General features: G+C 37.2%; 2 protein-coding genes and 1 long non-coding RNA gene across 8 annotated transcripts; 2 read left to right on the forward strand and 1 right to left on the reverse strand.

The window, feature by feature from the left end:
• The first annotated feature begins 1,256 nt into the window (after positions 1 to 1,256).
• hap1 (huntingtin associated protein 1) lies at positions 1,257 to 15,560 on the forward strand. 6 transcript variants are annotated; one of them, XM_056735028.1, is made up of 15 exons: positions 1,261 to 2,849; positions 7,866 to 7,942; positions 8,047 to 8,163; positions 8,390 to 8,481; positions 8,566 to 8,689; positions 8,995 to 9,073; positions 9,175 to 9,305; positions 9,399 to 9,473; positions 9,567 to 9,778; positions 9,868 to 10,083; positions 10,175 to 10,488; positions 10,604 to 10,798; positions 11,051 to 11,153; positions 11,657 to 11,706; positions 13,969 to 14,108. In XM_056735028.1, exons 1-14 carry the CDS (start codon positions 2,702 to 2,704, stop codon positions 11,688 to 11,690), a joined length of 1,917 nt encoding a protein of 638 aa, XP_056591006.1. In that variant the 5' UTR covers positions 1,261 to 2,701; the 3' UTR covers positions 11,691 to 11,706; positions 13,969 to 14,108. The 6 variants fall into 6 exon arrangements, with proteins under 6 accessions (XP_056591007.1, XP_056591008.1, XP_056591006.1 ...); XM_056735027.1 differs by having other exon boundaries at positions 1,262 to 2,849; positions 14,002 to 14,141; XM_056735029.1 differs by lacking the exon at positions 11,051 to 11,153 and having other exon boundaries at positions 1,257 to 2,849; positions 13,969 to 14,179.
• A 209-nt stretch (positions 15,561 to 15,769) lies between these two features.
• On the reverse strand, positions 15,770 to 17,339 carry LOC130410606 (gastrin/cholecystokinin-like peptide). The gene is made up of 3 exons (XM_056735375.1): positions 17,315 to 17,339; positions 15,971 to 16,179; positions 15,770 to 15,896 (listed from the first exon to the last, which is right to left on the reverse strand). Exons 2-3 carry the CDS (start codon positions 16,176 to 16,178, stop codon positions 15,823 to 15,825), a joined length of 282 nt encoding a protein of 93 aa, XP_056591353.1. The 5' UTR covers position 16,179; positions 17,315 to 17,339; the 3' UTR covers positions 15,770 to 15,822.
• Positions 17,340 to 19,585: 2,246 nt separating this feature from the next.
• LOC130410727 (uncharacterized) lies at positions 19,586 to 21,957 on the forward strand. The gene is made up of 4 exons (XR_008905037.1): positions 19,586 to 19,875; positions 20,387 to 20,423; positions 20,730 to 20,898; positions 21,671 to 21,957. It is a non-coding gene; the product is annotated as an uncharacterized LOC130410727 (long non-coding RNA).
• The last annotated feature ends 1,133 nt before the right edge of the window (positions 21,958 to 23,090 follow it).

The raw sequence follows: 23,090 nt of genomic DNA on the forward strand, positions 1-23,090 counted from the left end.
CAACTTTAATTTGAGTAAATGATGACAAAATTTTCATTTTTGGGTGAAGTATCCCTTTAACGTTTACATTTTTGTTATTTTGAGGGGTCTCATAAACCCAATGCTCCCCAACCACTGACCACTCTAATCTGTGATGGTGCTTTTTTAAAGTGCATGTGGCTTATGAGCTACCCGTCATATAGCAGCTGTATTTCATCCGAAGCAATTTACAGTACACATGATTATAGTGTACCTGTAGCTCTCTCATTGAAATTGAATTTGCAATATAAACCCGCGCTTGAAACATTAAACTCCCAACAACCTCATCATTTGCCATGATGACACTCATGTTTTATTATTCATATCTATACTAATGGGAGTGTTAGGAGATGGTGTATCTCTTTGATTCAGTATGTGACCTCACTGAACCAGTTACTAAAGGCTCTAGTGCCACTGTTGACTACTGGGATAGATGCCCAGCCCCAGCAGGAAATCAGGGCGTTGCTGTAATCCCATCCACTTCCCTTCCTTGTTGCGCACAGATGCAAATGCCATCAAGAGGATTAGCAGCTTACTGCTTAAGTATAAACAGACATTCTGCTGTTCTCAGGCCTGGCAGTCTGCCTCCACCCCGTTTCAGACACCTTGATGTTAGACGAGCACTGCGTTATCTGTTCGGCTACATTTAGGTCACTTCAGTAGACGTTTTTGGATCAGGAACATAGTTGATAGTTGGTTGAATTGTGTCTGTGCAGTCTCTAAGAGGAGGTCTTTTAGATTGAGGAGAATTACAAAAAAAAAACTTGATTTAGAGATGTAACATACATTAATAGTGTTCATATGTTCGACTGTAGGCATCATGCTGTATGCAAATGCAAGTTAAAATCTTAAAGTTAACTCGATTTAATTAATTCTTTGTTTATTTCATACATTTTTAAGTGGGAGGAAGGAAACAGACTGACCTTTGTCTGGTCTGTCTAACTTGGTTTAGGTTGCTGCTAATTTTGTTGTAATCCATTTGGCAAGGTGAGATGTTCTTAGACCGGCAGTGACGATTTCTAAACACAGCTGTTATGTCTTTGTTTGAATAACTATACATAGTTTGGATTACGCTGCTTGTTTTTAAGTCTTCGAAAGATTTTGGTATTATATTACTTTTCTGCTTTTTTCTTAACTGTCTAATTATTATTTTGGTTATTGGTTTATGTTTTGATTACTATCAACTGACATAAATTTAGTTTAAGTATGTCAGTAATTATTTTTATTTATATTTCTACCATCATCACTGCTGCACCAGGTTTATATGAAATATGAAATTTGTAGATAGGTGGCAGGTAGAAAATTTGGACAGATTTTAATTTCATGTCCCTCAGTCCATATACCCCTTCAGAATGGGCTAGAATATATTTGTAGAAAATTTGGGATATTTGGATCATTTAGATCTGTGTAATTTTGATGTTGGTGAAGTTTCCTCATTTTCTGTTTTTCGTTTCAAGCTCTAAATGTGTGGTTTCAGATCAGATTTTAATACCATTTCATGCGATGACAAGATTTGCAGACCACTAAATTTCTGGTTAAAATTATTTTATGAATGTAAATTAATATTTGATAGAGCCCTTTCAGAATTGGCAACTTTTTAGAGTAACGGAATATGTGATGAAAATTTGAAAATATATGAAGAGTTTATTCGCAAAAACAGAACCTTCCTGCTGTAAATTGATATTACGTGGAATCCAAAATAAAAACATGATTTTTGAACATTTTTTAAAAACAGAGTGATCTGTTTTTAAAAATGAACCGTTTATATTTTTTTATATGTATGCATATATGGGTTGTTGAAAAATAAACCGTACCATGTGTCCAATGGTGCAACAGCAAAAATCTGGAAAAAAATTGTAGGTAATATTTGTTTTATATTAAATAAAAGCATTTAGTTATAAAATAGCATTTTTTTTGGCTGTCATAGGACACATGCACTTTATTTGTCAAATACCCATACATACAGCTATATTTTAATGCTATATTTTATTAAGAAATATTTACGGTGTTGTATATTTTTTAAAAGTTAATTGAGCCAAATATTATTGTCTCATATTCTTTTAATGGAATTTACTCCACACTTTTATTCAGCAAAAGATGTTACGGGCTAAAACATTTGACAGTAAGATTCACACATGGACATGTGTTGTTGTGAGTGTGGGAGTGTCTCAGTGCAGCAGTATTATGACATTTATCTGGATCATACCATATTCTCTATGCACGGGGGGGTGTTTTATCTGCACAACATCACTGGCTTTTTAATATCAAATGAAATAAATTCCCTCATAATAATCCCAACAAGATCCAAAACCCCAAGTCTCCATATCACAAAAAAAAACAAAATCTTGGATATATAGCACATATACCCTCAAGTTGTCCTTGGCTGGCCTCCTCACACAGTTGAGCTCCTCCTGTGGCTCAGTGCAGCCAGGTGAGTCTGAGCTGCCATCAGTCACCAGCAGCAGTGACACACATGCACTTCAACAGATTCAATAACAACTTCAGCACTGAGAACACACAGGCGCTTGTGCATTAGTGCATTTCAGCAAGACTTTGACAGACGGACGTAGATCCCGGTGTCAAAAATTAGCTGAGCACACACAGCAGACTGAGAGGAAAAGAGAGAGAGATACGGACAGACTGCATCTCACAGAGGGGACCGCAGTAGAGCTGAGGTGCAGAAATGGAGGAAGGGAATGTAGAGATCTGGAGCACTTCAGGCATGGACGAGAGCGAGAGAGATAGCAGCACAAGTCATGATGAGGACGATGACGAAACTGAGGAGGAAGATGCACCCGACAATAACGGATTGTGCAGAGAGCTGGTACAAGGTAACTGATGCTGAGTAGTTTTGGGATGGTGGAGCAACCAAGAGGGAAGAGTTAGGGAGATGAAGGTCATAAACACTGCAGTGATATTCATGTGCAGCCTCATGTGCAGAACACATTGTGTGTTTCACACACACACACACACACACACACACAGCTTCAATATCTGTTTACTGTGTGCATGTTTCAGTTTTATAGTGCATGACAAAAATTCACTGGCAGCAAAGCTGCATACTTTGAGAAATTGCGCAATGTTAAGTTACAACAGTGAACTGATATGTGATGAAATAAAAGTGACAAATGACATAATAGTGACAGTTTGGTAAACTATTAGGTTTTTGATTGAGAGATAAAAGTTTTAACCTTGTGAATACATGGAACGTGCGACACGTGTGTGAAATGTTTTGGATAGATCGCAGATAACCTTTGTTTGATGTGTGCTAGATTTACCCGCACCTTCATTTACATTATACATAATAACATCTCACATTCATTAACCTTTATGTGCTAAGGTAAGGGTTAAAACTTTTAGAAGGTCTTAAAATGTCTCTTTTTATTACTTGATTACTATATTTTTAAATAGCATTGAAGCTAAACATTAAATTTAAACGTGCACTTGGGCTTTTCTGGCTTGATGTATTGAATGATGTAGGGTGGCCCTTAATTCTGTAAATCACTTTAATCTGTCTTGTCACTTATCCTGAAGACAGAAGATCAATGGAGCTTGTAGTGTGGGTTATGTTCTGTCTTACTATCTCTATGTCCTTAATTCAGTCAGTGACGTAAATCCCAGTGGAAAAATAAACTCCTTTCAGGTGTGTTGAGCAGATTTAGCAGACTCGGCCATGGGCCAGGACATGTGAAGAACAGACAGATGACTTACAACCACATCACTGTACACTTGCTGACAGAATCCACACAAAAAGTCCCTAAAGCTAAACAAGATAATAAGAAATATATTAAACTGTAGGACTAAGCTTAAAAATATGCTTAAGTATTAATGTGACATTATCATTTAAGAAGACATTATATTATTATCTTTAATATCAGTCAATACTTCACCTCTTAAATAGTTTTTTAACATCTGTTTAGCTTGTCTGTGTTTGTAATTTTTCTTATAGTGTCGTGTTGTCTTGAAAATAATATTGATGTTGAAGGAATGTCACACAACCAGTCCATGTTGGTATCTTATTATTGTTTGATTGGATGCACACCCTTTGACGCCTATGCTTTATACAGTATCTCACAGAAGTGAGTACACCCCAGAAGTGAGAACATTTTTGTAAATATGTATTATATCTTTTCATGTGACAACACTGAAGACATGTAACTTTACCACAATGTAAAGTAGTGAGTGTACTCTTGTATGACTGTCTAAACCGTTGCTGTCCCTCGAAATAACCCAACACAACCGCTGGCAACAAAAGTGAGTACACCCCTAAGTGAAAAGGTCCAAATTGGGCCCAATTAACCATTTTCTCTCCCCGGTGTCATGAGATTCTTTAGTGTCACAAGGTCTCAGGTGTGAATGGGGAGCAGGTGTGTTAAATTGGGTGTTAACACTCTCACTCGCTCATACTGGTTACTTGAAGGAAGCCTCTTCTAAAGATGATCCACAATTAAGCCTGCAAACAGTTTGCTGAAGATAGATTACTGGATCCATGTCCTGTGGTCTGATGAGACCGAGATAAACTTATTTGGTTCAGATGGTGTCAACCGTGTGTGGCTGCAACCAGGTGAGGAGTACAAAGACAAGTTTGTCTTGCCTACAGTCAAGCATGGTGGTGGGAGCGTCAAGGTCTGGTTCTGTATGAGTGCTGCCGGCACTGGGGAGCTACAGTTCATTAAGGGAACCATGAAAGGCAACATGTACTTTGACATACTGAAGCAGAGCATGATCCCCTCCCTTCAGAGACTGGGCCACAGGGCGCTATTCCGACTTGATAACGAACTCAAAAGAAGCAGATGGTAAAGGTGATGGACTGGCTAAGCATGTCTCCAGACCTAAACCCTATTGAGCATCTGTTGGGCATCCTCAAACGGAAGGTGGAGGAGCGCAAGGACACCGGCTCTGTGATGTCATCTTGGAGGGGTGGAAGAGGACTCCAGTGGCAACCTGTGAAGCTCTGGTGAACTCCATGCCCGAGAAGGTTAAGGCAGTGCTGGAAAATAATGATGGCCACACAAAATATTGACACTTTGGGCCCAATTTGGACAGTTTCACTTAGGGGTGTGCTCACTTTTGTTGCCAGCAGTATAGACATTAATAATGTGTTGAGTTACTTTGAGGGGACAGCGATTTTAAACTGTTATACAAGCTGTACGCTCACTACTTTACATTGAAGCAAAGTGTCATTTCTTCAGTGTTGCCAATGAAACGATTCAATCAAATATTTATAAAAATGAGAGGGGTGTACTCACTTCTGTGAGATACTGTATAAAGCATAGACGTCAAAGGTAGTGCGTTCAATAAAACTATAATAAGATACCAACATGGACTGGTTGTGTGACATTCCCTCAACATTGATACACTATTTTCTCTATCTCTGTATTTTTTAAATGTTGCTGTTGTAGTAAGCATATTAAACTCGGCAGATAGCAACCGTAAACTTAATTTTCCTCTTACATATAAATGATTGCAGCTGTCAAAGCCTGTATGTGCATTTAACTTGTACCTGCATGTCACATTACCTGCTGTTTTCTAACCTGAAGGGAAGATCTTTTTTGCCTTTGTATTGATTTGTTCTCTTTTTTTCTCTAGTACATTTCAGAGTTAGTGTTGAAGGTTAAATCTTTCATGAATGTGGAGTCTGCTGTGTCAAGCTGCAGTGCTATGAATCTCTGTCAAGCTTATTTTAGCAAAGTCAAACCCCCCTCATTCCTGCCGAGCTTTGATTATGCCTCAGGGAAAGACACCAGGTGAAAATACAAGTGGTAGATATACGAAAGCAGCAGAATTCTTCAGTGATTTTAAACTCAGTAATTTTTGTATGATAATTATTGTTATTTAATTATACTTACATTTCTGGGAAATACATGGAATAAATGCAGCATCCCAATTAATCTTGATGATATAAGATATATTATCTAGTATTTTAATTATACTGTTAAATTGTAAAAGCAGTACTGTCCTGGATCATGATGGGACTACTCCTTCGGGAGATGTTTGTAAATGCAGAGCTGATTGGAATTTACATTTATGCATTTGGCAGATGCTTTTATCCAAAGTGACTTACATTAAATTATCCTATACATTTTGGATCTTCGTATGTGCAATCCCCTGGGATCGGACCCACAATCTTGGTGTTGTTAGCACCATGCTCTTACCACTGAGCTACAGGAAAGATCACTTTTTATGAGTAGGGCTGAGACTGAGAGATTTAACTCTTAATGAGGATCAGGCTGATGAGAAGGCGTGTTCTTGAATGCATAGACAATCTATCATATGAACCCATACTTATTTTAAATATACTGAACATACATTCCTCCATACTTATTGAAGATGTTTTTTCACTGTCATACTTGTATCATTAAGCCTTTTGCTGTTGTCAAAAAAGTTTTCAACCCTGTGGTCACTACTGTATCTCACTGTCAACGTTGTTGTCTCTACTGTATCTCACAGTCAACCACTGTTGTCTCTACCTTATCTCACTGTCAACCTTGTTGTCTCTACTTCTTTTCCTCTGTTGTCTCTACTGTATCTCGCAGTCAACCCTTATTGTCTCTACTGTATCTAACTATCAACTTTGTTGTCTCTAGTGTATCTCACTGTTAACCTTGTTTTTCTCTACTGTATCTCAGAGTCAACCCTGTTGTCTCTACTTTATCTCACAGTCAACCCTGTTGTCTCTACTGTATCTCACAGTCAACCCCTGTTGTCTCTACTGTATCTCACAGTCAACCCTGTTGTCTCTACTGTATCTCACAGTCAACCCCTGTTGTCTCTACTGTATCTCACAGTCAACCCCTTTTGTCTCTCCTGTATCTAACTATCAACTTTGTTGTCTCTACTGTATCTCACAGTCAACCCTTTCGTCTCTACTGTATCTCACTGTCAACCTTGTTGTCTCTACAGTATCTCATAGTCAACCCTGTTGTCTCTACCGTATCTCATAGTCACCCTTTTGTCTTATCTGTATCTTGCTCTCAACTTGTTGTCTCTACTGTACCTCATAGTCAAGCCTGTTGTCTTTACCGTATCTCATAGTAACCCTTTTTGTCTCCTCTGTATCTTGCTCTCAACTTGTTGTCTCTACTGTACTTATAGTGAACCCTGTTGTCTCAACCGTATCTCATAGTAAACCCTTTTGTCACATCTTTTCCTCAATCTCAACCCTGTTTTCTCTACTTTATCTCACTGTTAACTTAGTTGTCTCTACTGTACCTCATAGTCAACCCTGTTGTCTTTACCGTATCTCATAGTAACCCTTTTTGTCTCCTCTGTATCTTGCTCTCAACTTGTTGTCTCTACTGTACTTATAGTGAACCCTGTTGTCTCAACCGTATCTCATAGTAAACCCTTTTGTCACATCTTTTCCTCAATCTCAACCCTGTTTTCTCTACTTTATCTCACTGTTAACTTAGTTGTCTCTACTGTATCTCACAGTCAACCCTGTTGTCGCCACTGTATCTCACAGTCAACCCTGTCGTCTCCACTGTATCTCACAGTCAACCCTGTCGTCTCCACTGTATCTCACAGTCAACCCAGTTGTCTCCACTGTATCTCACAGTCAACCCAGTTGTCTCCACTGTATCTCACAGTCAACCCTGTTGTCTCCACTGTATCTCACAGTCAACCCTGTTGTCTCCACTGTATCTTACAGTCAACCCTGTTGTCTATACTGTAATCTCGTTTTCAACCCTGTTGTCTATACTGTATCTCGTTTTCAACCCTATTGTCTCTACTGGAACTCACAGTCAACACTGTTGTCTCTGCTGAACTGTCTCTCACAGACAACCCTGTTGTCTACTGTATCTCATGGTTAACACTGTTGTCTCCACTCTTCTTTTCCTCTGCAGTGCTGTGCTCAGAGAGAGTTGGTCAGATCACAAAGACATATTATGATATCGAGGCAGTTACACACTTGCTTGAGGAGGTGAGAGACAATCTCGCACATGTTAGTTGGTGATGTAAATTATGCCTTTGTTCTTCCACTCATGGCATTATACAACTCACACACATGATGGTGTTTCTCTGCAGAAAGAGAGGGATCTGGAACTGGCAGCCCGGATTGGCCAATCGCTGCTCAATCAAAATAAGGAACTGACTGAACGCAACAAACTACTGGACGAACAGCTGGAAATTGCCCAGGAAGAGGTCATTCAATTACTACTTGGTTGTCGTGATAAATAAACAATCAAATAGAGCATGTGTCCTGCATTCTCTCCCTATACAGCATGCAATTTAAAATGCTGGTCTTTACTATAAGATTACTATTTTATATAGCATTTTATGTCTGTTTTCTACAGAATGATGTTACAGATGTTGACACTGTTTTTTTCCTGTGTAAATTTTAAAACTGATTCTGGATCTGTTCTTACAGGTAGCACAGCTGCGTCATGAGCTCTCTATGAGAGATGATCTCCTGCACTTTTATGCCAGCACTGAAGATCTCGAGCATGCCACAGAATCAGTGTAAGTGTAGCAAACACACCCAAACACACTAGAGAGTTATCAAGGACTTGATTCTGTGATACTAGTTTCTTACTCTTTTTTCAGACTTCGAAAAGATATACAGATACGGGGTGATTCATCAACATGTCTCAGCAGCTATGTCAATTATGACTTTCTGCAACAGAAACTCAAGGGTTTGGAGGACGAGAACTTCAAATTGCGGTCAGAGGTGAAGTAAAAATAACTTGTAGTTAATAGTTATTAATTTATCTTAATAATATGTATACATATCAACATTTTTCTAAGGTCATGAGGATTCAGTGATTTTTGCACATGTGTGCATAATTCCCAATTTAACAAATGTGGAAATTAATTTATTCATTCATTATTTCTGGGTGAAAATATTAATCACAGATGCATGTTAGAAAATAAGACCCACTATCACAATATATACAAAAAATCGAACCAACTGGTCGGTAACAATCAGTACTAAGTCACATATTAGTGTTTACTTATCTATAATTTATCTTTCAGGCTGATGAGATAACATTTGAGACTAACAATTACGAGGAACAAGAACAGCGGCTTATGATGGTGTGTGTGGATGAGCTCTGTGAGTAAAATGCCCAGCTCATCATTCAATATCACATTTGATATCAACATTTTCTCCATAACATACTAACATTTCCTGTTACTTTTCGACTCTCTCGCCAGCGTCTGTGAATAAGCAGGTTGTATCACTGTCTGAAGAGTTGGCACGAAGGGTGGAAGATTCTTTAAGACAACAAGAGGAGATTAGTGTTCTTCTGGGACAGATTGTCGACCTGGAACAGCGCTGCAAAGGGGTTAGACACACACCACACATGCACAAACACCACACACTTTAAAAATTGTAGAAGATGTGGCTCATTTCTTTATAATGAACCTTTTTCCTTCAGCTCACCTCTGAGAACGAGGAGCTGACCCAACATCTGAACGCCTCACGAGAAATACAGTCACAGCTTAAAACAGAGGTAAGATCCTCACTTCAAATTATAAAGTCACGCTAATGTGTCGAAATGTTGTTTTAATATCATTGACAAAACTTTGTCTCCCTCTGGTGGCAGCTGAAGGACCTGCAGGAGAGAAACTCTGAATGTGATGATATGTTACATGAAGCGAGGGAAGATCTAAAGAACCTGCGTAATAAGAGTCTTCCTAACAGCACAGTGCAGCGTTACAGCACCCTTGCTGCCATCTTCCCGATGGACTCACTTGCAGCTGAGATCGAAGGAACCTTCCGGAAAGGCCTCGACAGCCCGGCACCCACTGAATACAAGTAAGTCACGAACTCAGTACACCTTACTTTGTTTATTATCTATATGCAACACTTGGTTAACGCAAATGACCATGAATTTTCTGTAACAGGAATCACCCATTGCGTGTGTTTGAGACTGTGAAAGTAGCCAATCAGGTGACTCGGCTGCGTTCTCAAAGCCAGTCTCCTATGGTCCCGGGTTCGAGTCCTGCATCATTGCGCTCGAGTCGAATCAGTACGCCGCGTATCAGTTATTACGAATCAGACTCTGCCAGTGTCCACCTAGAAGATAAACACTCTCCTCTGAAACACACAGAGGATCATGGGTCAGTGTTGTCTGTAATATATATTGTACATATATATGTGTTTTACACTCTACAACAATGATTATGAACAAAAAACAATGTTTCAACACAGATTGCAGGACTTAAAGCGTTTGGGCGAGCCTGGGACACCGGGCGGGCAGGATTTAGAGGCAGCGCTGCGGTCTCTGTCAGAGCGACAGGAGAGCCACACGTCAGAGCGGCCGTTCTTCGAGGTGGAGAGAGAGAGGAAACTTCGCGCCCTGCAGAGCAAAAGCAGTGGAGGTGGATCCAGTGGATTCCTGACGCCCAATGACAGCGTCATTTCCACAGGAACCAATTACTCTGGTAGCTCTACACACTCGTCTGGAACAGGATCCTCCCGCTCGTACCTGCCTGAACGTCTGCAGATAGTTAAGCCGCTGGAGGGTGAGCAGACAGAGATTATAAAGAATCTATTGTTTTCCAAGAGGCACTTTTAAATTCAGTCACATTTGTTTTCTAAGAGGAATGTTTGAGTTTGTTTTCTTGCCGTTGTCTGCAGGTTCAGTCACTCTGCACCAATGGCAACAACTTGCGAAGCCCAATCTTGGAGGCATCCTTCAGGCACGGCCCGGCGTCCTCACCAAAGACTTCAGAGAGCTGGACATAGATCTTCAGCATGTCTACAGCCTCAATGACCTGGAGGAGGATGAGCCGGATCCATCCAAATTCCCAAACCTCCTTCATGGCACTGTTGGTAAGAGGCGTTCACCTGCATCAACACGTTATTAATCAAGTTTTTTTTCTTAACGTTTCTAAACAGGATTTTTTTCTGAACAGTTAGTATTTGACTTGAATGTTTTTATTCATTGCTTCATGTTCGTGGCTATTATCATTGTTTAAACCCTCCTTGCTTTTATTGTAGAGCTATAGAGACTGTAGGTGCATAGTTGATGCATACAGTAGTTGAAGTTTAGTATGAGTTTGTGTGTTTCCTCACATCACGCAGTCACTTCATCCGGACCTAACATCCCTCACAACTGTCCCACACACCCCACCAGTAGCTGTCAGATCCTTCATCCCTCTGTTCTCCTGTCCTCCTTCTCAAACAGGTAAGACGTGAGGAAATCACTCGTTCTCATAATATCTGTTTCGGAACTGTCATTCATTCATTAAAATGGCTTGCTGGCTTTAAATGACAATTTCATAAAAATAAAACACTGTGATACATTACTTGACAAGAAATGTGATTCAAGATATTAAGTCTTGTTTTATAGATAGTTCCCATTTGCCAATGAGGTAAAACAATTCTTGAATTTACTTTTACCTTTTTCTTAAAAACCTAAATTAAGATTATTTTCTTACACCATTTTTTTTGCTTGTTTTACACATAATATTTCTTAATTATTATGTTTTCTTGCATAAAACAAGACCAAATATCTTAGGTCACCTTCCTTGTCAGGTAAATCTATGTATTATCCAAATGTATTAAGAATTTTTAGATACTAGAAAACCAGACTGTTTAGTAAGAAATTCTTCCACATTTTCATCTATATACCCCAGCCTAATTTTCCTATTCTTTTATGTTTATTGTCCCTTCCTCCCTGTATAACAGGAAACGTTGGAACCGGCTCTTTGTACAGTTATAATATCATCTTTCATAACGTAAGAAGTGTCAGGCATGATTTAAAAAAATACCAGGATCATTTCAGAACCATAAACTTCGGAAATCTAACTCACTTCGTTTTCTAACCTTGGGCTTTATTCCTTTCTCATGAACATAAAACATTTTATCAAGATTTTTTGTTATTCATTCAGTCTTCTCTCCTGTACATACAGTCCTGCTCACCATTATTGGCATCCTTGGTAAATATGAGCAAAGAAGGCTGTAAAAATAAATGTGCATTGTTTTTCTTTTTGGTCTTTTATTGAAAAAATAAACAATATTCCAACATTTCATTAAAGACAATTTGAAGTAGGGGGAATGTCACATTGAGATTTTTTTTTCTTTTTGTAATACACCCTGGCCACAATTACTGGCACCCCTAGAAATTCTTATGAGTAAAATACCTCCCAAGTATATTCCCATTGATATTTACATTTTCTTAGCACACCAAGGTGACTAGAAACATGACGTTGTCCAGTTATGACTTCTTGATGCACAGGAGAATAAATATTAGTAACACAAAGCCCAACCCTCCCTAATCATTTATCCCAATGGATAAAACCAAAGAATATAGTTCTGATGTGCTATATAGTTCTGTTGAGCTACACAAAATGTAAAATAGCTTTAAGGAAAGAGTTAAAACAATAAACAATGTCGTTTCCAACATCAGGGCAATGATCAAGAAGTTTAAATGGACTGGAGATGTTGAAAATCAGCTTGAAACAGGATGTGCGTCTATATTGTCTCAATGCACAACTAGGAGAAGAATTTGAGTTGCCAAAGACTCTTCAAAGAGCACAGATGGAAAATTGCAGTAATCAGTTGAATTTTGAGGTCAGAAAGCATTTAATAAAAATATTTTAACATTGTTGTTAAAACAATGTTAGTGGTTAGCACGTTCGCCTCACACCTCCAGGGTTGGGGGTTCGATTCCCGCTTCCGACTTGTGTGTGTGGAGTTTGCATGTTCTCCCCGTGCCTCGGGGGTTTCCTCCGGGTACTCCGGTTTCCTCCCCTGGTCCAAAGACGTGCATGGTAGGTTGATTGGCATCTCTGGAAAAAAATTGTCCGTAGGGTGTGAGTGCGTGAGTGAATGAGTGAGTGTGTGTGCCCTGCGATGGGTTGGCACTCCATCCAGGGTGTATCCTGCCTTGATGCCTGATGACTCCTGAGATAGGCGCAGGCTCCCCGTGACCCGAGGTAGTTCGGATAAGCGGTAGAAAATGGAATGGAATGGAATGTTCTGGACATTTTGTTCAGATACATGTCATCATGTTTTATATCAAATACCAACAAGTAAAAAAACCAAAACCTGACTTCCTCTGCTAGAAATATTCTAATGGGTCGTAGTTAGATCTTCCATCAGTTTATTTCAAAATAAACATCAATAGAAAATGGGTCACTGAACACAAAATCAAGTTCCCTGACCCGAACCCTATAGAAAATGGGTGATATGAACTGAAGAAGAGGGAGGACCAACATTTGAAGGATCTGGAGAAATTCTTTAAGTAGGAATGGATTTAGATGACTCTCAATGGAATCTCAAACCTCATCAGACTGAAAAGAAAACACTCAGAGCTGATTTTCTTTTAGATTAAGGTTGCGGGGTTAATTAAATATAAGGGTGCCAATAATTGTGGCCAAAATATTTTTTTCTAAATGTGATATTCTCCCCACTTCAAATTGTTTTGCTTCAATAAAATGTTGGAATATTGTAGATTTTTTAAATGAGATCAAAAGGAGAAACTATACAGATTTATTATTACAGTCTTCTTTGCTCATATATACCAAGGGTGCCAATAATGATGAGCATGATTGTATGTAAGGTTCAAAAGTCTCAGACTACTGTACATATCAGCCAATAGTTTGAAATCAAAACTATTTCATGTAAAAAAATGAAATGGTTTTTAATTTCCATTTTAATAATCTATATTTAATTTATTAATTTATTTTCTTTTTTATCAAAATAGAATTTGAAGATCAGATCTCAATATGGTCTGAGACGTTTGAAGCCAACTGTAGGTTTAGGTGTGAGTGGAGTGCCATTATATAAAATGATATTGTAATGTATAACACACTGCTTGTCAAATACAATGTTTAATAAAAACTAAAACATTAATATACTAACACTACACTGTGCATGTTATTTACTTAACACTATTATTAAATGCCTGTGAAACCTGTGTCATTATCATCTTTAATTTAATTGAAAGCATTATAATATCCATTTCATACCAAACATGCTTGATCTGTTTTTGCTAGGGTCTCACGTGGAGTCTTTCCCTTTTTCCCCAGCGTTCGGCCCCGCAGTGCGTCCGCTTGTGGGAGCTGTGAGCACATGTTGACTTCATCAGGCCTCCAGCAGGTCTCTAGGTCCCCAGCGCACATCCACCCATCTGCCAACCCTTCATCCCTCGGTCTGCTGCAGCTGGTTTCAGATCACGGGATCTCAGCTTCCACCCGACCCATCTCTCCTCTCACTCAGAAAGCCCTGGCCGCTCACACCACAACCTCAGACTTTGGTAGTACTGAACAAAGAAACCGAGAGCAGACGCTTCAGAGCATTTTCAGCCTCAATCTTGTGGAAAAACTCAGAAGTCTGGGCCTCTATAAAGTGGTTGCACGAGGCTTTGTGGATTTTAGAAGGAAAGAGATGCCGGACTCAAATAACAGTCACACGTGAAGCTCACAGAGCATTAAAGAGGCATTCTGCACATCATCTTCATTTTGGCACGCAGCTGATTTATTCCCATTTATTTTGGAGCATTGTTTAAAGCCATATTGACTGAAAAACATATCCAGTTGTTTGCATCTTTAGGGATGATGTTTTATTTAATGTTTGTGGCACTGGTTTAAGTAAACAATATAGACTGAACCATAAAGTTTTTTTGTACAATTGTATTCATAGTTTGTCTCTTCAGAAGGGGATTGCTGTACATTTTTTAAACATGTCCTCTCTTGTAGAGAATCTGTCCCCATCTTTCTTGGAATCACTGTGTTTTAATATGTGGAAAATGTTGTTTTGTAGCAACACTATAGAAAAACGCACTATATCTGACTTCTGTTTTGCTTGCTACCCACCAAGCATCAGAAAAGTGTGTTTCCTGAGAAATGTTGGTGGAAAGCAGCACTTTTCTGAACGTTCAAATCTTCTTTTATTCCCAGAGAATGCATGGTACATTATGTGAGGTTATGTAGTGTATGTGCAACGCGTACACCGTTAAAACAACAAACTCTTGTTTGGGAAACATTTTACAGTCCAGTCCGGTTTTTCTTTTAAATGTGTTTAAATTCAAGAACATCTGTTGTAGTAAATGCACATTTACTCAAATGTATGTAAAATGCATGACACATATTCACCAGTACATTTATGATTGATTTGTCCGAATCGGGGATGCAAAAATACATTAAGTGAATAAACATTGATGCAGAGGCTGAGACACAAACACGTGATTTGATTATATATACATTCATCTTCAGCCAACATCTATGGGACTGCTGTTTTATCAAGAGTTTGTACTTGAAGGAGGTGAGATGAAAATGAGGTATTCAGTGTTGTCTGTTGAGGGCGCTTCTTATCCAGAATCGTAGATTAAATATGTTAAAATAAGTTAATATTGAAATGAATATATTTAAAATATAATAAGTAGTGGTAAACCACAACTGTCACACTTGTAGAATATGTAAAGAATTGATAAACACATTTCAAGCTTGAGCAATTGTATTTTCACAAAGCCTTTCACTTGTTCCACATTATAATAATTCCCTTGAAACTCACTGTATGTAAATAAACCTGGACACTTAAACACTGTGTTACGTGGGAATAAAAAATTCACTATTTTTTGTGAATGTTCTTATTTTCTCTTGTCTGTTATGTGTGTAAATCAATTCTCCCTTTTATAAATGCGTAAATGTTAAAATTGACACAAGGACAGGACTTGCATTCAGACATAATTTAATGACAGAGATGATTATTTGTGAACCAGTCTATGAATTTGTGATTCTCTGTTTTCTACATGACATCATCCTATGTAATGTAAAGAACATGTGAAAATATAACCTTGATATCTTTAATATTGCCACAATCACGTCAAATCTGAAAGCACAATGACATTTTTAGTCTGTACTCCGGCGCCCAAAATCCACCCAGCCTTGATAATCTGTAATGCAGTCCTCTCTCTGAACGATCTCTGTCAAAGAGGAACAGCAAGAATGTAATCATGTCTCTCACAGATACAGATGAGGTATCTTTATAGAATCATACCTGACAGTGCCTGCAAAATCTGCCGGGATATGAGCTCTCGCTGATCCTCAGGTAGAGGTGACCGTCTCACACGTGTCTCAGGTATTGTGCGGTCAGCCTGTGGTGTGGACTCATTGGTGCTCACTGGAGTGTCTTCAGAGAGAGGAGAGGCCACACACGCCACCACCAGCATCACTGTTACTGCCAATGCAATACATCTGGCCATCATTCTGCAATTGTTTAAAGGCATAGTTAACTGTTAGTTTTTTTTAATAAATGTTTACAAATAACTTGACCACAGTTTTAGGATATAACACACACGACTGGTTGTAGGTTTAGTGTCATTTGAGTGAAATTTCGGATCTTACTTATAAACCTTTATATATGAAAGCACACAGTCATGCTCAACTCTTTACCCTCCAGCATTTTTAGAACGATGATACAAATATACACATAGTATTTACTGGTTTTGGATCCATTTATGTTTTACTGTTTAAAAGGTGGGTAACAGCGTTACTTACTGCATAAAAGCAGAATTGCTGTAAAATCTTTTGTTTAGGAAGTTGTTAATTGAGATAGCTCCTCATTGACGGAGAAAGAGTTTAAAATCTGATTCGTTTTGTAAATTTAAATGTATAATCATTTTATTTTCATTACAAAACTAGAATAAACTAAAAATGTTTTTGAAGTGGATGACTTTGACTGAAAAATGAAGACGTAGCCAATAAGAGCTCAGCATGGGCCTGCACGGGAATTCCTGCAACACTTTTTAAAGCCTCTAAAAATTGTAAAAAGTGCCTAAAAAGTACATCTTTACAAATTCTACGTAAAGAGTAACAACACTCAATACTATTTTGATTAAGGCTGTCAAACGATTAATCTTGATTAATCGCATCCAGAATAAAAGTTTGTGTTTACATAATATATGTCTGTGTACTGTACATGTTTATTTTGTATATACGATCACATAGATGTGTATTAGGAAATATTAAGATGTTTATATTTAATTATAAACATATAATTTAACCAATAATTAAAATTGACAAATAGTTTAAATGTTGAAAATTTTATGTGAAACTTTTCTTAAATATATGCATGTATGTGTATGGTTTTATAAATACAAAATTAATACGCATAGTACACAAACAAATATTATGTAAACACAAACTTTTATTTTGGATGCCATTAACGATGAATCCTTTTACAGCTCTTATTTTAATTTTATTTACAATTTCATTTAAAACATTATTCCAAACCATACATTTGTGTTCTACATTCTATATCATGAGTTTATGAATGTATATGTGACCCTTATCTTACGCACAGTAATGTGTTAAAAAATATTTTTTGATAAAAAAACATTACCTGAATAGTCACAAGCCAGAACAAGCTCCAACACCAGGTTTGCAGATTTGTTATCCAACACCATGTGCAGTTCCTTTTATATTTAATTTCTGAGGTAAAAAGAGTGTTTATCAATAATATCAGATAAGTACCACCGGCTTACAGACGTCAGTCATGACAGTAAATGGTCCTGGGAAATTCAATAAATTATCAAAAAAAAGCACTTAAATGGCTATTAAAGAGAAACAACACACTCAGACTTTGGTTTGCAGAAATGAACAAGGGCCAGCACATGTAACTAATTGTTTTTGTTAAACATCTTATAAAAGTTCAAATCAATTGTGTTAACACGGTTTAAAAATGTTTTATTGATTCAAAAAATCTGGAGACACACTGTGACGCACTGCTTTTCATTTTATTGTCAGTGAGGAGACCATATCTTCCTCTGGATCATTACATTTATGCACATAAAGATTTTCCCTTGACGGGATGTTCTACACAGTATCAGTACAGTCAACTGAGATTTATTCAGTTCATAAAGTACATTGAGGTAAAGTACATGACATCATGGTGAAGAACGATATCTTTCGATTGAATAAGAGGACGATAAACTGCAATGGGTGATAAACTTTACATTAGAAAAATAAATTGTGGACGTGCTTCTAATTGTATGTGTTTGACCTATTGTGTTCTGTGTGTGGCTACACTTGAGAAACATTCAGAGCCCCTTAATATTCTCTTACAGGAGGCCTACAATACTATATAAACAATAAACAAATAAGCTCTCACGCTCGGGGCCATAATAGAAGGAATGAGAAAAACTCTTAGGAGTGTCACTTACAAAGAAGAACGTTGTTATGTTTTGTTTTAAAACATACTTTTAAACAGCTGGTATCTATTTAATAGTTTCCAGATAAGTCTCGCCTCTCCTCACACAGCTTCAAAAATAATGTTCCGTGGAAAGAAATTAACTTGCCCTACTGGCTTGCCTTGCTTTGGTATGTTTTTTTAGCCTTCCTAGTTTTAATTTCTCAATAATTGTTTTGTATTGATCTCTCAACAGCTTTTTGTCAGGGTCTGACTGAGCCATGCATGTTCACAGAGGCGCTTTGCTGCTCTAGCAACATGCACAGATCCTAAATAAAAAGTGAATTGATTTTGAATTATGAGAATTGCTTGTGTGATAAATGTATTGTGGCAACAGATTGATAGAGGAAAAGATGTGCCAAATGAAATGGTGGGTGATCTATTCACATGTTTTCTTAAGCAACATCAACTCCTCTTTCAGCCCAACGTGCAGTTCTCCAGGTCTGTAACAGACAGTTTAATCTCTCCATAAACCCCTCTCAATAGAGAAAATCTGCTTTACAAGCATACACAAGTTCTTCACACTCGAATATCTGCATAGCCGAAAGGTAAAAAAGATCATATAAATTTATAGTGTGATAACCATGTGGCGAATAATACTGTAACATTACAAATATACACAATTTTAAATAAAAATGTATTTAAATGTTCAAATGTTTTTGTAAACATACAGCATACACCTTTAATTGGAAATATTTAAATACATTTTTATTTATTTATTTACGTATTCATTTTTGAACAAATTTATTATTTATTTTGATCGCAAAAAAAGTTCAGAACATGAATGTTGGTTTTTTTATAGCTTTCAAATAATGCATAGTTTTGATAACTGATTAAATATTAATGTAAAACAAAGGTAATAAATGCAGACCTGCTACAAAAATGCCCTTCTGGCCTGCGCATGAGCCCTTTGAATGTTTACTTTTTAATCCAATTGGTTTGTCTTTTTTAATAGACAAATAATAAAAGTTAATTCAACTTTCGGGAGACAGTAAAAAACAAGCAAAAATAAACTTAAAAAGATGAGTGTTGATTTGCTTGTGCATATGGACAAATCTAAAATTAGGTTAAAACTACCGAAATTAACATAAAGTAAAAATAATAAATGCTGAAGTAGCAAAGGCATTTTTTGCTCTTCCATTTTCGTTCAACTTTTGTATTCAGCACACTGTAACCCTTTGCTGTAAATTTACAGCGAATTTCGTACAGAATTGTACTGTATTTCCATAATACAGTATTAAGCTGTATCTTTTACAGAACAGCTGTAAATATACAGCACATTTCTGTTTTCATCCCGCTAAATTCGTAATACAGAATCATACTGTAAATGCATTGCATTGTGGGATTGATATTTTTCGCGCTCAATTCAGATGAGACAGTTCAGGAAAACTTGATGTGCCAGCGGGTCTGACGAATATTTATTCCTTTGATCTATATTTCAGAGTTTTTGTGAATTTGTAATTAATCTTTAGGCTTTTGTGAGCTTTGGTTCGTGTGAGCTTCGTTTCGTGTTAGCTTTTCTTAGCTTTTTTTCGCGTGAGCTTCGTTTCATGAAAGCTTTTGTTAGCGTCTTTCAAATATGAGTTGCCTGTGTGACGCAGCAGAAACTGTTAACGTCACATGAACTTCATGAAGACAGGAGGAAGAATCTGTCATGCGTCTGTGAGCAAAAGTGGATTTTACATTTTGAGAAGAGTGTTCAACTGATCGATACGGTAAGCCAATCTATTTTTATTTATTTATTGCGTTCGGATTTCTACATTGTTTACACGAATAGTTTGATTTTGCGCACGTGGTTTTGTACCGCGAAAAAAAAACACTCCAGCTCTTTACCAAGTAACAACTAAACTTCGATGTTTCACATACGCAGCATACCTTTTCAGTTGCATGACTAGCTTTTATATATATTTATAAATACCTCGACATTAAAAATCACTCGTTCCACCTCTTAACCAAGTATCGTTTACACGATTAGTTTGATTTTGCAAACATGGTTTTCTACCGCGAAAAAAAAAACACTCCACCTCTTTACCAAGTAAATTAACTTCGATATTTCACATCATACCATTTTAGTTGCATGACCTGCTTTTATATATATATTTATATTTACCCCGAAAATAAAAATCACTTGTCCCACCTCTTTACCAAGTAACAACCACATATAGACAAAATTTACAATGTCATTTGGATAATCTGCTTTTTATTAACATGTTTTTTTCGTTTCAGGTTTTACAATCTGATGACATGACAATCCAGTGCTAAAGTAAGTGCTATGTCCAGTCCACGTGCAAAAATGCCATTGTGTCAGTTCTGCGATTATTCTTTTGAATCATTGTCAGCATTTTGCCAGCACATGAAAATCCATAGTCATGTTCCAAATTCCGTTTTCATTACTGTATTGATGAACCCTAACAAAAAACACTACTAAGGAAAATTGAAATGGTGTATCATGTGAATGGTGTTTCAGAGTTCTTTTATCAGTTATGTAGAATTATGAAAAGACAACTACATAGAACCCACAATTTTTTTTTATTAATACTTTTTTATTCTGTTTTTTATTTTATTACAGGTCAATCTCTGAGCAACCAGCGCTGGATGTTGAGTTTGGAGGGTCAAGTTGTGTGTGAAGGAGCACAGCCCACCTTCATCACCGGCCTGGCAGCGCTGTTTGCCTCCTTCTATAATTTCAATTTACAGTACCAGGAAGAGGCAGCATGCACCCTTGAGTTTGTTCATAGGTAAGTAATTAGCATATTTGCCATTCATATATTTTAGACTGAATTGACACTAACCTTGTCTGGACAGTATTTGTTAAGAACTTCATCTTTTTATATAAACATTTTGTACAGCTGACTACTGGGAAAAACAATATGGACCTGGTTTCACACACTGACAAACACACTGCTTTCGTCTTGTTTCCAGTCCAAAAAAAATAATTACTTAATTTGGATTAATAAATACACAAGACATAATATCTAATCTAATTTTACGTATCTAGTAAATGCATCTTGATTTAAGATTTTTTAGATATGTGGACTGGAAATCAGACAAAAAGAGAGGCATTTTTTGCAGTGCAGACAGGGCTTAGCTTAAGCCAGGCCCAGGCTTTAGTAAAATTAGAGTATTTAAAGGGATGGTTCAGAGTAAAATCAACCTAGGGTCATTCACCATTACATTGAGCCAAACACCCCCCCAGAAGCCTTTTTTCCCTTGATCGAACAGTAGCTCAACAACTATTGGCTCAAGGTCATCGTGAAAAGCACCATTTAGGTTGAAATTTTGTAAAATTATATAAATTAAGTCACAAATATGGACTGGATTCAGCAATGTGTGCGCTCAGGGTTTATGGCTGTGTTTCAACTGATACTCTGGTGGGCCCTGATTCATACCTGATGAGGGGATTTTATTGTTAATAAGATGGGTGAATAGTCGTTGAAACAGACCTCTCTCTCTCTCTCTCTCTCTCTGTCAAATATTTAATTTGATTCTTTTTTCTTTTCTGCATTTTAGATGCTTTGTTGACATCAATCCTGAACGGGGATCGAAAGCAAAAAAAAGAGAAGTTACTTCAAAGAAAACCGGCCAAATTGTGCAAAGAAAGAACAACACTGTAAGCCCACCAGTTTCCTCACTTCTGCAAAAACTTGCAGACTTTGAATGGAACTTTGTTTAGATCCTGTCAGCAGGTATATTCAAAGTAAATACTGCATCGTTAACTCCATTCATAAAAATACAACTGGGATTTCAGCCAATTTGCTGTTCTATTTTTCTTTTTTTACTCTTTCTAGCACTTTCAATTTCTGGATTTTTTTTACATTTGTTAAAGGTTAACAAGATTAATATATTATAAAGTGTAAAGTGTTAAGTTGCTTTTAAAATAAATGTTTTAAAACCCAGAGAATGTTGTTGGTTTCTAGTTTCTAGTTTCAAGTTCAAAGTATAATGTTTTCCCTGTAAAAAATATATATTTTTATCTGGTTATGGTATTCTGTAAAAATACAGTATGTGGCTGGCAACCCAGCTGCCAGTATTTTACTGTAATTTTACAGTACAACGGTTTACAGATCTAGTACTGTAAATTATAATTACAGTACTAGATCTGTAAAAATACAGTATGTGGCTGGCAACCCAGCTGCCAGTATTTTACTGTAATTTTACAGTACAACGGTTTACAGATCTAGTACTGTAAATTATAATTACAGTACTAGATCTGTAAAAATACAGTATGTGGCTGGCAACCCAGCTGCCAGTATTTTACTGTAATTTTACAGTGAAAAGTTTTACAGTGCAGAGCATCCATCAGATTTATTCTGCCATTAAAATAATGTGACACGACAAACATTAAACTTGCTCAAGCTTGGTAACCACACGTCTCAGCAACAACCATCAATAGCTCTCACCTGTGATTTACCTTCCGTCATGTCAGAACGGAATGAATAAAAAGGAAAATCCTCTTAAGTAACCATCTCTGTCAGATCATTGTCTCCTGAATGTTTGGATTTAGCCCCAGATCAAAACAGATTAGCATCTTAAGTAAATGTAAAGGAGACATATGTTAACTCTTCTTTTAAGTTCAATTTTGACTCAGCTGTCAGACTGTGTAAAAGAAAGTGATCTCTGATTCCATTTACAAGCCATTCTGTATGGCAGCAGAAGTCTGACAACATGATTGAATTAAAGTTGACTTCAGATTTAGTGACGACTTTTTATTCACTCGGTTCTGACATGACAGATCATGTATTTCTTGTAAGTGCCATTGATGTTAATTGTTGAGATGACTTCATGAACCCAGATGTCAAAGCAACAGGTCTCACACTGCCTGCACCTGGACCAAAATGTTACCAAAGACACTTTGCAATGTGTGAGATTGACTTCAACCCTTTATCTCTGAAGCAAAGTAAATTTAAAGAATGTTGATGAAAACAGATGA

This window comes from Triplophysa dalaica, chromosome 21 (genome assembly GCF_015846415.1).
Source record: "Triplophysa dalaica isolate WHDGS20190420 chromosome 21, ASM1584641v1, whole genome shotgun sequence".
In the NCBI taxonomy this organism is placed as follows: domain Eukaryota; kingdom Metazoa; phylum Chordata; class Actinopteri; order Cypriniformes; family Nemacheilidae; genus Triplophysa; species Triplophysa dalaica.